The sequence below is a fragment of the Amblyomma americanum genome, chromosome 11 (assembly GCF_052857255.1).
Source record: "Amblyomma americanum isolate KBUSLIRL-KWMA chromosome 11, ASM5285725v1, whole genome shotgun sequence".
In the NCBI taxonomy this organism is placed as follows: domain Eukaryota; kingdom Metazoa; phylum Arthropoda; class Arachnida; order Ixodida; family Ixodidae; genus Amblyomma; species Amblyomma americanum.
The window spans coordinates 36,057,007-36,073,699 of NC_135507.1; the positions used below are offsets into that span (position 1 = coordinate 36,057,007).

At 48.2% G+C, this 16,693-nt stretch overlaps 1 protein-coding gene across 22 annotated transcripts in view; it reads right to left on the bottom strand.

The window, feature by feature from the left end:
* LOC144110768 (uncharacterized) overlaps positions 1 to 16,693 on the bottom strand; it is a 193,919-nt gene that overhangs the window by 94,154 nt on the left and 83,072 nt on the right. For 16 of the 22 annotated variants that reach the window (XM_077643851.1, XM_077643849.1, XM_077643850.1 and 13 more), the window contains exons 2-5: positions 9,893 to 11,251; positions 7,963 to 8,151; positions 2,966 to 3,034; positions 1,848 to 1,937 (exon numbers count right to left, since the gene is read on the bottom strand). In XM_077643851.1, the coding sequence (XP_077499977.1) occupies positions 1,848 to 1,937; positions 2,966 to 3,034; positions 7,963 to 8,151; positions 9,893 to 11,251 (1,707 nt within the window). Of the gene's footprint in view, positions 1 to 1,847; positions 1,938 to 2,965; positions 3,035 to 7,962; positions 8,152 to 9,892; positions 11,252 to 11,765; positions 12,032 to 16,693 lie in introns of those variants that run through there. The other 6 variants (XM_077643855.1, XM_077643853.1, XM_077643866.1 and 3 more) reach the window with 3 other exon arrangements.

Genomic DNA, 16,693 nt, shown 5'->3' on the forward strand with positions numbered 1-16,693 from the left:
AGAGAGGAAACACATAAATGTTAATCAGGCTAACAGTTTAAAATTTTACAACAAACACCTCAAAATCAAAAACAAGATTAAACCAATTGCAACCAAAGAGAAGCCTAAAAACCCTGCGCGCGCGCCAAATAAAGCGTTTGGTGCAAGTTTAGCGCTTGTGTCTTCTCCCTTCATTTGGTGTGAAAACAAACCTAACCTAATGTGAAAACGAAACAATGAGGGACAAAAATGAGGAGTACACAACGGCAGAGCCGGAAACGAGAGCACGCATTTTGTGAAAATACAAAAGAAAGGCGTCCTCTGTCACTTTTCCTATTTTTAACTCGGGGTGAGATGTTTGTATGGTGCGAGAAGGACACAGTATGGTTGCTGACCGTAAAGGTGCGACTTGGCTTTCGCCCCTTAACGCACCGCGCTTTAACAAAAACACCTACCTCTGCTTTTTAACCCGCAAATTACGATAGGATGACTGCCACGCTCGAAACAAGCCGTATTTACTGCATCGCTTAATTTGTCATTCGCTGATTTTATTCTTTAGTGGCGACTCCGCAATTAGGCGCAAAGACGACCTTGGCATATTTAACGTTTCCCGCTGTAGCCTAAGCCACCGAAACTGCAAACCAGGACCTACAGAACTAGAGACCTACACATTTGGCGGGGTCCTAATGGACTACGTGCGCCAACTTTCGTTAACTTTTAGGCCGTTGAGGGCGCTCGGTTGACCTGTTCGTCTGTCATTATCATCATCGTCTGCTTTTCACAAATCGTTTTTCTTCTCTCGCTGCCTGCCTGTGCATTTGTCCCGTCTTATTATTTTGAAACCTAGTAATGAACAATGCAAATATGACATTTCTTCAAATCCTAGCGGTGAATATTTTGTTTGCGCGCATGCCAGGCGTGAGACTTTCTGGCATCTTTGCTCGGCAATGGATGAATGATGAATACTCACAAAGTAGACAAATGACAAAACTATTGCATCCTTGAAGTAAAGTAACTGACACCATCTTGCTCAACAGTCTAATTGTAGCGCCAAGCCGCCCGTAGCTGCCGTTCCCTAGCGGCAAAAGGCATGAACTAGAAGGTGCGCGCTGGAGCAGTGCCAAATGTGCAGGTCTCTAGTTCAGTAGGTCTTGCTGCAAACACTCCAGCGAGTGTACTCTGAAGTGCTTCCGCATAGAACAAATAAATTTTAAATAAAACTTTACGCAGTTCCGGACACCTTCAACTAACAAAAAAATCCATGACGCTAAATCACTCCATTAAAAAAATGATTCTGTCGTTCATGCAACCGGTCCTCAGATGCAGGCAACAAGGGCGATCCCACACACACCGTGGGACAAACAATGCACACTTCAGTGACATGCATAATAAAAACACAACTAAGGAAACCGTGACGGACGTTGCGATCCAACGAAACTTAAAATGAGAAAAAAAAATACGACCTCTTGCAGGCCCGAGCAAATGCATTCAGCGAGCTGCTTACCAAGTTCAGTGCTCAAGCTGCTCTCTTTGAGTCAGTTTACACTTAATTTCTTCTCGCATTTAGCAGGCTTTCGCCAGGGTCCATAAGTAATGAGTAATGATCGGTATCAACAATCAGTTTTCGATAGTGTTATGTTACATGGTAAGTATGCAGCGCAAAAACGCTTCCTATTAAAAAGTATACACCGAAATTTAGACGCACATTTACAGTGCATCGCAATTTGCGTTCTTGCCTTATTGTTGTCATGCTGCCCTGCTGTTCGCGTTTTTCTGTTCGAAGTTTTTGTCGTTACTGTACAGCAGGCAATCGCCCAGGTAAGAACGCAGTAAAAATCGGGTAAAACTTCTTAACAAGAAGGCCGTACCAGAGACTTGATGTCTATTCCTGTCACTGCAATTTCCCGGAAGGCTTCAGCGTCGACAGTGTCTTTACCGCACGATATGTAGACGTCCTTCTGTGTTCATTATAACAGTACAGAAAAGGAATGCTTTGCGTCAGCCAAGGTAATCACAATGACAAAAGCGCGATCAACGGCACCCTAGTAATGTGACTTTTCATTTAAATTATACTTCAAATTAGTTAGTATTTATATGAGTTACTACTTCTTATTTCCAAATATGCAAGCATCGCTGAATGTACAACCGGCACCAAAAGTTAACGGGGCACGCGAATCGCTGCAAAAAGCCTGTTCCTCTGTAACCCTCGGGCTCAGCTCGAAAAAGACAGGTATTCAGCTGATTTCACGAACTAAACACTAGGATGCATATTTTATTTCATGTTATACGCAATGGCTGGGACAAAATTCACCTTTTTTGCGACTTCCGTGCCCCGTAAACTTCTGACGCCAGATGTACACAGAGCCAAAGTCCCGTTGGAGGTAATCAGCTGTCTAGAAGGTTTATGATGTAAACAGTGATCTAGCTTTTTCGTTATTTTTTTTGCCACGGTAGTTAGTAATAATAAAATTATAATAACAATAGCGAACCACAAAGACGAGCGACTGTGCATATATTTGTGAAGCTTGCGAAGATTGTATGTGAGCGAATTAAAAAATTACATAATAACATGAAGCAACTATATGATATCAGTATGTAAGTGGAATATGCAGGTGAGCGAATTACAAAGCTGCATATTAATATCAGGCAACTATACGATATCATGACGTAGGTGCGAAGTCTATGATCTGTTGAAAACATACGGCTGTGCAAAACAATCATTTCTTAGCGAAAATTACAAACACTGTATGCCAACACGGTTTTCAAAAATTTAGCTCTCCGTAATGCTGGCGCAAGTGGTCAGTGTACTTTACATATTCCGATTATAGGAGCATAAATGTTTTTTTGGCACCGTGCAATAACGATTTTAAAGGTGCAAAAAAAAATTCATCGCCTTTGCAACAACAAAGTCATGACCTTCCGGGTATGACAGAAGTACGAAATAAACAAAGCGAAATGTGAGTAAGGAACAAAGAATAATGCTTACCAGCTTCGACACCGACACTGGGCATTCGATCTCAGCTCGGTAATAATCATCATCCGTGCCATTAGTGAACTGTTAGGAACCAAACGTCAAAACAATGAACATGCATACCGGCGCGGTTACTTCCTGAAGCTTCACGCACCAACAAATAATTATAGAACTCGCAGCCGCAAAATGCGTACCGCCGTCTGAGGCGCAAACTGGTGCACGTGGCATGCTTCTTGTATTCCTCTCGCTCAAAAAAAAAAAAACAGAGGGCTAGCCATTTATATACTTTTTTTCTTTGCACTGAGATACAATGGATTTTCCGAACAATGACGAAAGTGCACAAGGCTGTCGCAAAAGAAACGGGTGATGAAAAAAAAAAAGAAACACGTGGAAGCGAGCTTCCAAATGAGCAGTCTACAACGCAAGGTTTGTATAAGTTATAAATACCGATGCATGAATACAAATAAATGAGAAAAGTAAGCAAACAAAATAGTGAATAACTTACTGCAGTATAATAAGAATTACAATAATCAAGGTAACAAATACATAATATTAAATAATGTGAGATAATGCAGTCAAATTTATCTGGAAAATAACGCACGCGAAAAACATACCACGATATAATACTTCCCGCTGTAAATTACTTTCTTTCAATTCGCTTCTCCTGAATACCAATGTCACGGATAAGCAATGATCAAATGGTGCGCAGCTGGACACACGCCTCAACGATGACGTCACGCGTATCGCAAATTCGCCCAGTACTAAAAACAAATACAAAAGGCGAGCACAGAGTTATTCAGGCAACACCCCGTGCACACTCGCAAAACGCAACAGCATGCCCGAAAGTGGCAGAGATAAATATAATGCAGAAACGCAGACAGGCAATCACTTACAGCGCACATTGTCGATGGCGTCCCTCCGGGCTTGATCAAGCCCGCGATGGGAGAGAGTGTACTTACATCGCGATACAGTATGAAACTGAAGCAGAAAGCGGGAGAGGGGTAGCGTCCATGCGGACAGGTTTTAAAGAGAAGAAAGTGTTCTACATAACAAACCGAATAAGTCGGGGCCGCCGGCAGGGAGCAACCGAGATCGGGGGGGGGGGGGGGGGGGGGGTAAGAAAAGCAGTTTGGGGGGAGGTAGAGGGGGAGGAGGGTTGCGAAGAGTTGCAAGCGACGCGCTACCTAGCCGATTACTACACAGTGCTCTCGAGAAATGTATGGGAAAGGGATGAAGTGGAATTATCTCCTCGCTTTCTCAGCAGGCCTCTCTTCTGGGGTTCACTGGGCGACAAACAACCGTCGATCGAGCATTCTCCCCCCCCCCCCCTTCCCCTCCCCCTTATCTCCTCTCCTCCGTCGCCGACAACAGGCGATCCATCAAGTTACACGCGTCTGCTGCGCGAACAAAAGCGAGCTCTCGAGCGAGCTGGCGATCAACAAACGCGCCGACGCAGGCTCGCTCGCCTGTATACTCTCGCTAAGCGAGCTTCTATTGCGAAGGCGCTCGGGGTTTTTCGCGCGGCCCCAGCGCGCGCCCGTACTCTGCTTCGGTAAAAGCGTACAGCGCTTTAGAAATATGGCATCACCGAATGGCGTCGGCTTTAATCAAAACTCGAGGAATTCGCGGAAGTTCGCTGCCGTAAGTGCGGCTGTCGATCAGGCGTCTTTTTCTATTCCTTGTTCAATTTTCGTGTGGGTTGTAATTTTAGATATTGCGCTCGATTTTCTTTCTGCGTTTTGAAGTGCGTTTAAGTTTATAACGTTTAAAGCCAGCCCGGCTTTTTATTTCATTTTCGTAGCTAGCGCGATTCACTTGACTGGGTTTGAATTATTCATCGCATTTCGATAGATTTTCTCGTTTAAAATTTCCTGTGCACTCGAACATGCGTTTGAACCTGCTATATTACTTTTTCGCTTAAAATTTTGTGCTTGTATCTTCCGTTTATCTCTGCGCTTATCACAGCACAGCGAACGCTTACCTGTGGACTATAACGGTAGAATTATTAACGATATCTTTTTCGCAATCGATATTATCTAGTCTTAGAGAACCGACGGACTGTTCAAGCTTGAATCAGAGTCAATCGTGGGCGCTTTTTTTACTAACAACCGCTACTTTCACCACCTCCGCTCAGCCAAAACTCGTTATAACGTTTTACCGGCTATAACGAACTCGGCACAGATCACGACTGACGCCAAGTCCAGAGGCTCCACCGCGGTGCACACTTTTAACGAAACAACATTCTATTCCTTCTGGGAGGGGGTGGAGGGGAGAGGGAAGACACCAAACGCGCCCCTTTCGTGTACAGCTCGAGCTCGATAGATACTCTGACGTCGCGAGTTTTGTCGTGACAGCCGTCAGTTTCTTACTTTCCCGCGAGACACGGGCAAAGCTGACAGGAATTTAGTATAAGGGCTGGCAAGGCGCGAGTGCAGAAAATGGGCGTTTCCTTTATTATTTCCCTCTCACTCTCGCATTGCACAGAACTCTACGCAGCGCGCGTCACATTTAACGCGAACACGAAGCCCAGCCTTCGTCGCCGCCCTATACTCCATTTCGCGTTCGCCCGCCGCCCTTTCAAGGCTAATAGTGTACATTATATGATTCGTGGGAAAGAAAAAGCCTCACGTCTTCGTCGATCACCGCTGCGCAACCGGCCTTTCTTTCAGTAGACGTCAAACGGAGCCGACGCTACAATAGAGCCCTATGTGGGGGACAAAGGAATCTAAACAAGCACAGAGGGAGAGAAAACGCGCTCGCAACGGCGAAAAGCGTGTGAGCCTGACACGCTACGTTACAGTTAAACAATAATTCGAAGCTGAATATTATACAGGGGGTGTGAGCCAGGGCTGGGCTCAGCGAAAATTGGCAGCCTTTCCGGTCTGGCGGTTTGTCCGAGCTGAAGCGTGTCTGTTTTTGTCGAACGTAGAGTTTGACCAGCATCCTGTCAGCTTCGAACGCGGAGAGGGTTGCAATAAAAAAATCAGTAAGATATCTGAGAGAGGCACGATAATTCGGTGGAACCCGATAGTTTGAAGAGTGTTTATAGGCGTGCAGCGACAATAAGCTACTCTTTCACATGAAAGTGTTGCCTCTGAAATCGGCATCCAACTGCTGTATTGCTTTAGTCGTTAGACTCTGCATGTGTCCTGTATAGTTCGAGACACGTTATACTTTTCTGGGGCTTCCGGAGCATGTGAAGAAAACGAGGAATACTTCCGCAATCTTAGCGATCACAAATTCAAGAGAATATGTTTTAAGCGATTTAGAAAATTTGAAGGCGGTTCGAAACGCTTAATGTAGTCTAAACCCCAGATAAATCCATACCTACTCGCGCAATGCATCAATATCAATCACTACAGTCATTAACTGTTTTTTTTTTTCCAGCGACAGGCCGAAAAACCTATCCTATAGGCCTCAATGTACTCTATAGTCTCACAGCCTATTCTTTTTTTCCCACCGCAGCTCATGCTACTCGAATTCTTCCGCGCAACTCTTCTTACACTTTTACCCTTCTCCTCACTGCTCCCGCCCCGCCCCTTTGTAGCTACGCCTTAATACTCCAGCTCTTACACCCTACTCTTTTGTTCTAGCCCAATTACTATTCCTGCATGTACACCTAATTACTTTTCCAAACTAGTCCTTACTACTACTCCTCCTACCCACTACTCGCAAACCCTGCTTCTCTTTCACAATAGTCCTTACTACCCCTACCCTTGCACCCTAGCCCTTTGCCACTGTTGTCCTTACCACTCATACTAGTACACCCTATTACTCCTTCGCACTATTGCCGCATACAACTCGAGAACGAAGCGGCTCTTCCCCGACAAAGGACCTCCTTCCAGCCAATGGCATCGGTCGATTCTCATTAGCCTGCTAACGTGGCAATGCAGGGAGTGGCATAAAGGAGATAGTCCCCTCCCTCCATGGCCAGTGACAGTCCCCTCTATGCATTGTCATGCCGCTCCCTGCTTTGTCAGGCTAGCAGGTTCATGAGAGTCTCGACGCCACTGGCTAGAAGCGGGTCCTTTGTTGAGGAGAAACGGCTTCGTTCTTGAGTTGAATCCAGCTATTCTTTTCACCATTCATACTCGTGGGCTCTACTCCATTGTCGCTATAATCCTCACTACTCCTACTTCTATGTCCTACTCCTCAAAACCGCAAAGTAAATTATGTGACACCCGGTTGGTGTGTACGCTGTCTTGCAATATATGCCGGTACAGCCGCTTAAGGGCCCTAACCATGCATTCAAAGTAGGCTTAACACTACACAGCTGCCATACGAGGACTGTTCGCAACTCTCTCGCAGCAGTTACCTCGCCAGAAGTGACAGTCCAGCGTACGGAAGTGAGCATGCCGAGCAATCACCAATGTTTTTTATGTAAGAACAACGTTGAGAATTGGGTCCTTATTTGGCTTACATCATAGGTTCTGGTCCTAACATTCCAGTGCCAGCTGAATGTGATCACGGCATATATTTTATTATAATTGTTAAAAAGTGGCGAGCCAATAAATCGCCTCGGAGTTACCGGCAGCTTTGTTCGCGACTGCGTTCCATACATTCTCTTCTTCCCTAGACACGCATTCCTTACTTTGCAACCAGAAAGATAGCAACGTGGATTACGTGAATTGGAGAACACATAGTGATAACCTAGATGACACAAAACGAGGCACACTCTGCTGGGACATGAAATAATAAGACCAGATAACCCATGGTCTTTTGGAGTAATAATGGATTTCCAGGGCGTTAGGGAAAAAGTAGTCAAGGTCTACAGAAGAGTCAGTGAGGCAGGGGGAGGGGGCAGGAAGAGATCATAAAGTCTGCTTGGAATGGGAGTCCACGGCTTGCACAGGAGAAGGATAACAGATCATAGGGAGAGGCCACTGCTACATCGGATGATGTGACCTGTCTTATGATGGCGAAGACTAGTAAGCAAAAAGAGACATAGAGAGAGAGAGATGACGAGACTTAGCCACGAAGGCACCAGGGGACAGCTGGGAGACTATACTCACATCGATCTTGCTGGTCACACCGTTGAGGGCGTCGTAGGCACCCACCCCGGTGACCACTTCGGTGCGCGCATCCATGCTGGTGGTGGAGGTGACGGCGGACTCCTTGAGGGTGATGCCGTCCTTGCTGCTCGTGCGGGAGCTGGCCACCACTCGCTTGCTCTTGGTGACCGAGGACTTTGTAACGCCCGCCTGCGGCATGGTGCGGAGCGACACAGCGAGTGGTCAGGCGCAGTGCCGTACCGACACAGAAGTGCCGCTTAAGAGGAAGGATTCGCAAGACAAGGCAAGACCGATAGGGTCATGGTCAGGGTTAGAAACGATTGTTTTTCAGTGATATTCCACTGCGATTATTTCCGCCCGTCGGCATATCACTAAAGCGGCTCCACACTGGCCATCATCGCTAGGATCTGCCAGTGGTGTCACGAAGAATGATAATGATGGGATGGGATCCAAGGAAAAAGATCGTTATATTATAGCGGCCCAGTTAGTTTCCTCCAATTTTATTTAATTGTTGCCACCCGCAGTGTCGACTGGCATATTCCGCCGACAGCGGGGCCGCGGCGTTGCATGAACCGACAGCGAATGGAGAAACGGATAAATCGGAGATTAACTGGGACACTGAGGACAAATAGGATCTGGCCTTTGTGAATAAGGCGCTGCACTCTACTCTAAGAGAGACCGCTTTCAATAAAAACGGAGTTTTTATAAGGTATAAAAGAAGAAAAAAAAACTAATACAGATGCCGCCATCACCGGCCGATTTCGCAACTAAAATGCTTGCGTCGACGCCGATTTTTATTCGCGGATCACCGAGGCTACGCTACACCGCCATTCACTTTGAAACGGTGGCAACATCGTTCTTTTCGGTAAAGACGTCACGAGTTTGAATCGCCTGGCGAGAAAAATTTCAAATCCAATTTTTTCGCCGATAAATCCGTCTCCTGCTGCCGAAAGAACGTCTACGTAGCCAGAAAGAGGAATATAACTAATTTTCCCTGAGAACAATAATTGAATGGGGTCGTCTTCAGTGTCCCACTATCGGAGCATTAAAAAGATGCATGACACAAACGACAAAATTCAGTACGAGGCGCTATAGTCTCACTAGTGTTCTGTATACGCGCTGTTAAACGAAGTTGACGTCTTTTCTCGAAAACATACAGCCCCGGGGGGGGGGGGGGGGGGGGGTTGCTTCTGGATCTTGCTATGTGGCTCATTTCACATCGTCACGGTTCAAAATCTTTCGAAGGTGAGGTGAACCTTAGACTTAAGGGAGTTTTAGAAGGCCGCACTGCTCGCTCAGTAGCAAACCCCTTGGGCAGTATATTCAATTGGCAAACGCTGTACCTTAGCGCAGGGAATATCACCCGGCACTTGGAGGACACCGCCGAGCACTGCTTTTATGCGCCTGCCATTTTTCTAGTTAACACAGTTTGGGGCTATCAACAAAACTGAACGGCACTTCGGGAACTGCGGGCATTTTGTTTCTTTTTTAAAGCAAAATGAGTACACTCTTTTGACGACTCGCGGGTCCTGGTTTAGACATTTCAACGTTTGTCAGAATTTCATTGATATAAGACGTAGCTACCTTTAGACAATTCGAAAACAAAAAAAACAGCATTACCTCTTCATTAACCAGCAGTTAAGGTATTTCTACAGCAAGGGTGTGCAATTTTTATATGCAAGGCTTTGATAGTCCAAATCATTTTTTTTCGTGTTTTGCGGAAACGATGTCACACACCCTTTCACGTGCTTCTTAAGCAGTACTCACTGCACAATACTTATTAACTGAACAGAGGTCATTGCGTCAAGGGTCAAAAGCGCTTGGGCCGCACAGTGTTAACGACGATGCACATGCAAGAGCACAGTCACGCATCGCCGAAATAAGCAAGCTGCGTCAAACACACACGCGGGACCAAAACATCAGGACTTACAGGCGTATACTCAAACTCATCTTCACTGCTCTCAAGCTCTGGCGAGTCAGCCATCTCGGCGGTGTCAGTGGGTGAGAAAGCCAACACGGGGGTCGTGCAAAGGTTGTTAGGGCTACACACGGGGTCAACCGTCTCTTCTGGGCACTCGAAAGGTGACAGCGCATCGTCGCTATGACTCTTGGGACTCGTCACCGCGGCATCCTGAGGGTGCAGAGGACTCGCACAAGCCACTGTCTCCACGCTTGTCGTTCTCGACGACGTGTCCATGTCTGAGCTCATGGCCGAAGACGTCTCTCGGGAGACCTCGGGCACAGGGCTCGTGAAGCTTTCTTCCGCGTTGCAAGCCGAATCTTCATCCTCCGGAGTGCTGACGACGTATGCCGCGCACTGATCATCCTGCGGTACGTCGGCTTCCTCTCCGACAAAGCTGGCGACCTCCTGGACTGCACTGCCGCCGCCCTCGTCATTCTCCTCTTCCTCGGGTATAGCTGCCGGTCGGCTTTCGCCTTCTTCGGGCGTGGTGACCTGGTAAGAGACGCTCTCCGGTATGGACTGCGTTTCCCTTGCTTCTAAACCGTTGACCCGCGCACCAGGACTGTCCAGGACTTCACCCAGTGGTGAAGTGGAGAGGTCGACGATCTCTACTGGACTCCCGCTGCCGCATCTCGCGTCGACCGGTGGTGTGAGTGAGTCTTCGTCGACACCGTCTTCCGGAAGGTTGGCCACCATGGGAGAGCCGACTGCGTCCTCCTGCGGTCCGGGAGGGCTGCCTGCTGCTCCGTTCAGTGGACTCGAGCTCTCCTGGTTGAGACTGGACGAAGAGTCGGACGCGTCAACGGAGAGGTCGACTTCCCGCGAGTCCTCCTCTGACTTGGGGTCGGTGAGATCAAGCTCGTCCTCGTCTTCTTCGAGTATGTAAGCCTGGTGCCCTCCCGGTGAGGTCGTCACCGTCACCCCAACCAGAAGGTCCGGCCTCTGGTCCCTGCTGTCGTCGCGGCTGCAGTCTAACGTCGTGCTTTCTTGTTCCTGATCCGCCATGTCACCGTGCGACGCCGCAGCATGAGACGATGACGTCGGCTGTATGTTAGCTTGGAGCTCCTGCAGGGAGTCTAGGTCCAGGAGGTAGGACTTTGGGTTGTATTTGTAGTTAGTATCGTTAGCGATTTCGGGGGGTTCGTTAGCAAAGGGAGGGTCCTCGGGGGACGAGTCGACAAGGTCGACGGGGGCTTTGGTTTCTGTCGGGGAGGATAGCTGGAAACTCATGGGGTCAAAATCAAGCGTCAGCGGCTCATCCAGCAAGATGCCATTCACTGGAGACTGCGGGTTACTCACAGAATCGGCCACGTCTGACATGGTCACCTGGAAAGACAAGAGAAAAGCAAAAGAAGATACCATTAGAATCGTCTCCACATCGCGTATTGACGACTACAACGCAAAATAACGACACAGAAGCAAAACAGCAGAACGATTCCAGTTCTTAAAAGCGGTTACGGTTACAGCGATCAAATGTCCAGGGAAACGTTATATCGTATTTAGCAGTTTATATACATGGTCTGATGACCAGAGCAAAATGTATACTAACAAAATTTAAAAGAACCCTCCCAGAGGCTATAACTGGTGACAATGACTGCGCGTACATCGCTAGCGACCAATATGCACCAAACAAAGCGCACACTACTGCACATTTTTCATTGGCAACATCTTTTGATTACTGCTGATGTTTACTATAAACGGCTTCTAGGTCATGTTTTGACATTACCAGGTTTCAGCAAGGCAAAAATAGGTCATTACTTGAGAAGCATCTGAACGCTATACAGGTAATGATTTGTCATTAACGACTCCCACAACGGTCAAACAAAACGAAACACGGTACCATAAGTAACGAAAGACGAAAATACGGCAGCGAAAGCCATCCGGCGTTGTCGAGTTCGGGTCCTAGCCTTGAGATAAATCAGGACGCCAATTAACCGCGACCCTCAGGATATATGCGTCTCGCACTGCGGCAGAAAGGCATCCACCGTTCCCCTACACTTACAAACACACGCACATACGCATGGTCCGACGAAGTATAATAGTAACAGCGTACGAAGGTTCCCCACGACAAAAGACTCAATTCTCTTCCGCGCCCGGAGCAAGAAAGAAAGGAACCCCGGTATACGAAAGGGGCATGCTGCCCGCCGGTTGACAAGAGATGGGCGAAACACCGCCGAAGAGGAAATCGCTGCCAAGACGAGTCTCGAAACAAAGAGGAGGAGGGCAGAGCTTGGAAACGAAGCCCGAGAAAGGAGGAAGCAAAGGCGAGGGAGAGAGAAGACGGAGGAGGGCCCGCGCCCTCGAGGAGACCTCCTCTCCACCGTCCGCATCCTCCCTACACCCGCCATGAGCCGGGATAAAATTAGAGCGCCCCGCCTCAAGACGTGAGCGCGCCAAGCGCCTCTTAGCGGCGAGGCTTCTGAAGCCCGCCAATTTCCTTAGGAACCCTTCCTCTCTCTCGCGGCACGTTTTTTAACCCTTGTTGGCTTCGTATCCGTCTTCTCCCGACTTATTGGACGAGGGACCCCGGTCGCCGATACGCGCGAACGTTGCGTGGACGTCACGAAAGACGTGCGTTTTGACGCGTTCTGCTTCTACGCCGCTGCTACCTCACCGCAAGTGTCGAGCGGGCGTAATAACAGTATTTCTGGACGTGTGACGCTGCCGAATGGATGGGCGCCCGCGTGAGAGAGGAGGAAAGAAGAGAGGGGACTGTTTCTACTTCGCCTCTGCGCCGGAGCTAATTATGGGTTTCACTACCATACGCCGCAACCCGCCAGTGTGATTTCCACACGCGTTCGTTTTGTGCCCGGAGCGTGTAAACGATGACGAAGTGTAGAACGGAAGCGCAACTGTAGGTTGCTCCGCCTAGAGGTCATCCGGGAAAGCTGTCACTAGAATGAAACAGTTATTCACTTCGTGAACAACTGTAGCTTCGGTGTGGCGCTGGAGCATTTGTCAACCGCTTGCTACTCGTCTCGCAATTATAGGCGTTGCAGGTCCAGGTCTTCAGCGGAAATTTTTTTGGAACCCAGTAATCGTGGCCCGGCCTCCTTTGGGACGTCATCGTGCTTACATCCGTGGGAGGAACATTCTAGAAACGAGGTTTCTCTCTGCGGACAACCGAAAGGCGCTGGTCTGGGCGCCTTGAAGCGAGAAGAAAGAGAGAGAGAATACCAGACTTTTCTCACTCTCTCCTGAGAAAGTACATGCAAGCGATATGTGTTGCTGCATCCGCACCCATTCCTGATCAAAATTCACAGCGACGCCTAATTGCATTATGTCTTGGCAGCGAGATAGTATATGCAGCTGTTGATGTCATTACCGGAAATGATGCCACTTCCGGCCAGGTAACGTCACTTCTTTCACCCAATGGGAATGGTCCGTTCTAGTGGCGTGACGTCTCTCGAGCCAAAGGGCGAATGCTATCATCGACGACGCATTTTGAACCCAAGGCACTTATAATGTAATCAGGTTAATACGCCCTCTCCCAAGCTTATCCTGACCACATGACCATAGGCGCCATGTTCTCAAGCACACCACAATGCATCCGACACACGCCGTTAATGCCACGCTGGCGTCACTAGCCAGTGTGGTGCAAGACCCCCACCCCCCCTTTTTTTTCTGGTCCAAGACCCTTTATTCCATGCATTTCACCCCAGAAAATCCGCGCACCAGGCCGCCGTTGGGAAATTTTGTACCCATTAGAAAACTGGTGGGTACGGTGCGGCGCTGGGGATCGAACACAGAGTCTTCCTTCACAGTTCCCCTTCGCTCTCCCCCTGCGCTCCTTACCGCGTCTTTGAGCACGCTTTCGCGCACCACCTTCCACTCAGAAACGATTAGATTAACGCGCCACCTGTCGGCCCTGCTCCGAACTGACATGCAGCGGCGAGCAGAGGCGGGAGCGTTATGTCGCGACGCCATCTATAGGATGCTCTACGAAGCACCACCCGACGAAGTACAAGTCGCGTGCTCTCAGCAGAGTCGGCTTTTCGGTAAATTTCGGTCAAGGCCTGCCTGGTTACAGTTGTATTGAACAGCTAGCCAGGGTTAAAATTTTCGTAACGATGTCGGCAGAGAGTTTGTGCTAATCCATCACACAGATATTTGTCAAAAAAGAAAATGTTAGGGCAAAATAAGGCCGCGAGCAGCATGAATACCTACTCACTGTCTCCAAAACGCGAAAAAATAAACGAAATGGAAAGCTCACACAGCGCCGTATTCCAGGTAGAAATAATTTGTATTTCTTATATGGCGTAAGGTGGTTATACAAGAAGAATAATCCTCTCCCACTTTTCTTCCAGCTGCACTGCACTGCTCTGGAAGCGTGGCCAACGCATTCGTCCTCACCGACGCCCAACATCCAAGCCCTGGGATGCAACTCTAAAAAGAAGCTGCTTTTCGCCGACAAAGGACCCCCCTCCAGTCAATGGCGTCGACCGATTCCCATGAACCTGCTACCATCACAATGCAGGGAGGGGACTATCACCTTTCATCTGCCACTCCCTGCATTGTCACGCTAACAGGCTCATGGGAATCGGCTGACGCCATTGGCTGGAAGGGATACTTCGACGGGGAACAGCCGCTTCGTTCTTGAGTTGTATCCGACTATAGTACGCCTGTCTTGACAGCTGTGGCCTCTCAAGCAACATGTCACCCCCCCCCCCCCCCACAACCTCTTAAATTTATACTCCCCTGTTCTAGACTGAGGGCGTGTGATTTTAATAAATTTTTCTTGTTCAGCTGTCCTGCTAAGCCCTCTTCGCCCACTTCACAGCAATGTGCTCCTACCCACAGGGAATCCCGTCAGCCCGTTTCTGACAAGTGAAGTGCCGATTTTTTGCGTTTTATTTTTTCATTTGAATGAAATTTGAACCTTGCCTCACGTGTTTTCCGCCTCCTGCCCGCAATTTGCATACCGTCAGCCGGCCTGTGGAGCCCCACACTGCACATTCGGCTTAATTCACTTCGTTCACTCCGGAATACACGGCTGCAGAACACAAGAGTAGAAGGAACAGCGATGGTAGTGTTCGTTTTATCGATTTTCTCTGCGCAGCGCAAGTTTATGTGGCACGAACAAACAGAAATAAAAAAATAAAGAATGACAGGGCCGTATAATACGCTGATCGCTACAGCACCAGACGCGCCTTTGCAGGCGCACTGTAAGCGGGCTATATACCCGGCAGCTTTCTGCATATATTACGAGCCCACGTTAAGAGAGCTTCCCGTAATTCCAGTTTACGGTCGCGGCCAAACGACGCCTATGCGTGTCCCTTGCCAGTAAATGCGTGCATCGAAGCTGAAAGTGCGAGTGTGATCAGTTCAGTAAGGAGAGGCTCCAACCCTAGCCATGTTTGCCATTTTGAATCTTACTTATTTCTTTTAAACATTCTGCGGAAAGCTTAGATTCGGCAAATAAGTGGGATAAGGACGTATCAATTCCAGGATAACTGGACAAACGCTTCCATAAAGTCGGATAAAACTCAAAAAACGACGTGTCTTTTTCTCGTCAAAGGACACCAATTCCAGCCAATGGTGTCGGCTGATTCTCATGAGCCTGCTGCCGTCAATACAGGGAGAGGTGTCAGAATGCAGGGAGGGGACTATTCTTTTTCGTCTGGCACTCCCTGCATTGTCCGGCTAGCAGGCTCATGAAAATCGGCCGACGTCATTGGCTGGAAAAGGGTCGTTTGACGGGGGAAAAACCCGCTCCGTTCTTGAGTTGTATCCGACTATAGTTTGCACAACTGCCACCACGTGTCACGTGGCGCTGAAAACTTGGAATCACGCCGGGGATTTCGAATGCTCAGTACATCCCATTGATTTTCTGTGACCGCCGGAATTAAATACAAGTAGTTCGCGTGAGCGCAGGCAGCATTACACAGGTCATGCTTTGCAGCGAGGAGGAAGAGTCGACTATGACAATCACCATGTTCGCGCATATTCTGTCGGGAATATGTAGTTTTCTCGGAATAACAAGTTCAAAATATCACCGCTGAGTTATGTGGTGTTCACCACTGCCGTTTAACAGATGGCGCTAGTTGCTAAATGTTCAGGAAAGCTGGGCTTGAAAGAACAGCAACGGGCTCTAGCCCAACGAGTATTGCTGCCATTTAACTCACGTTTGGGTCTCTGGATAGGTGAGTGCAGTTCTGAAAAGGTTCCGGAAATGGACTAGAGTTAGGGTGGTGTATTCAGTGTTTTATTAATTTTTATTTTTACCGGAGGCAACTATTTAAGTGATTTGTTCCGGGATAAACGGGCATAGATGCCGAACGTCGTCACTTAAAACTCTTGTGTTGATCTCGTGTTGACGAGGCATGTGATGCACTTTAACATGCTACCCATGACAGCCGAAACCAGAGGTTATTGAGAACATACACCGTACGGTCACGTGACCAAGGCAACTCAATATCTGGCACTGTAGGTTAGTAATTCAGTCGTGCTGAAGAAGCGACACTCCGTATAATGTGCCGTATGCGGTAGTGTGATGTAGGCATACTTAATATGGACGCAGTTGTGAGACAAGTGACGAGGAAACGATGCAGTTACTGTTAACTCCTCCTGTCTCCTGTAGAAGTTAATAAATACGGGAGTTTTTTTGTTTTCTTCGCCTCTTGCCAGTTGCGAACGCATATGCAGCGAAGCGTTTTAATAACCGGCGTGCGAAATACCACCACCGCCACAACGAAATGCAACCATAGCGAAGCCCCGCTATAGCGTAGCATTGCCATATACCGAACCATCGCGTACACCGTAGGTAAT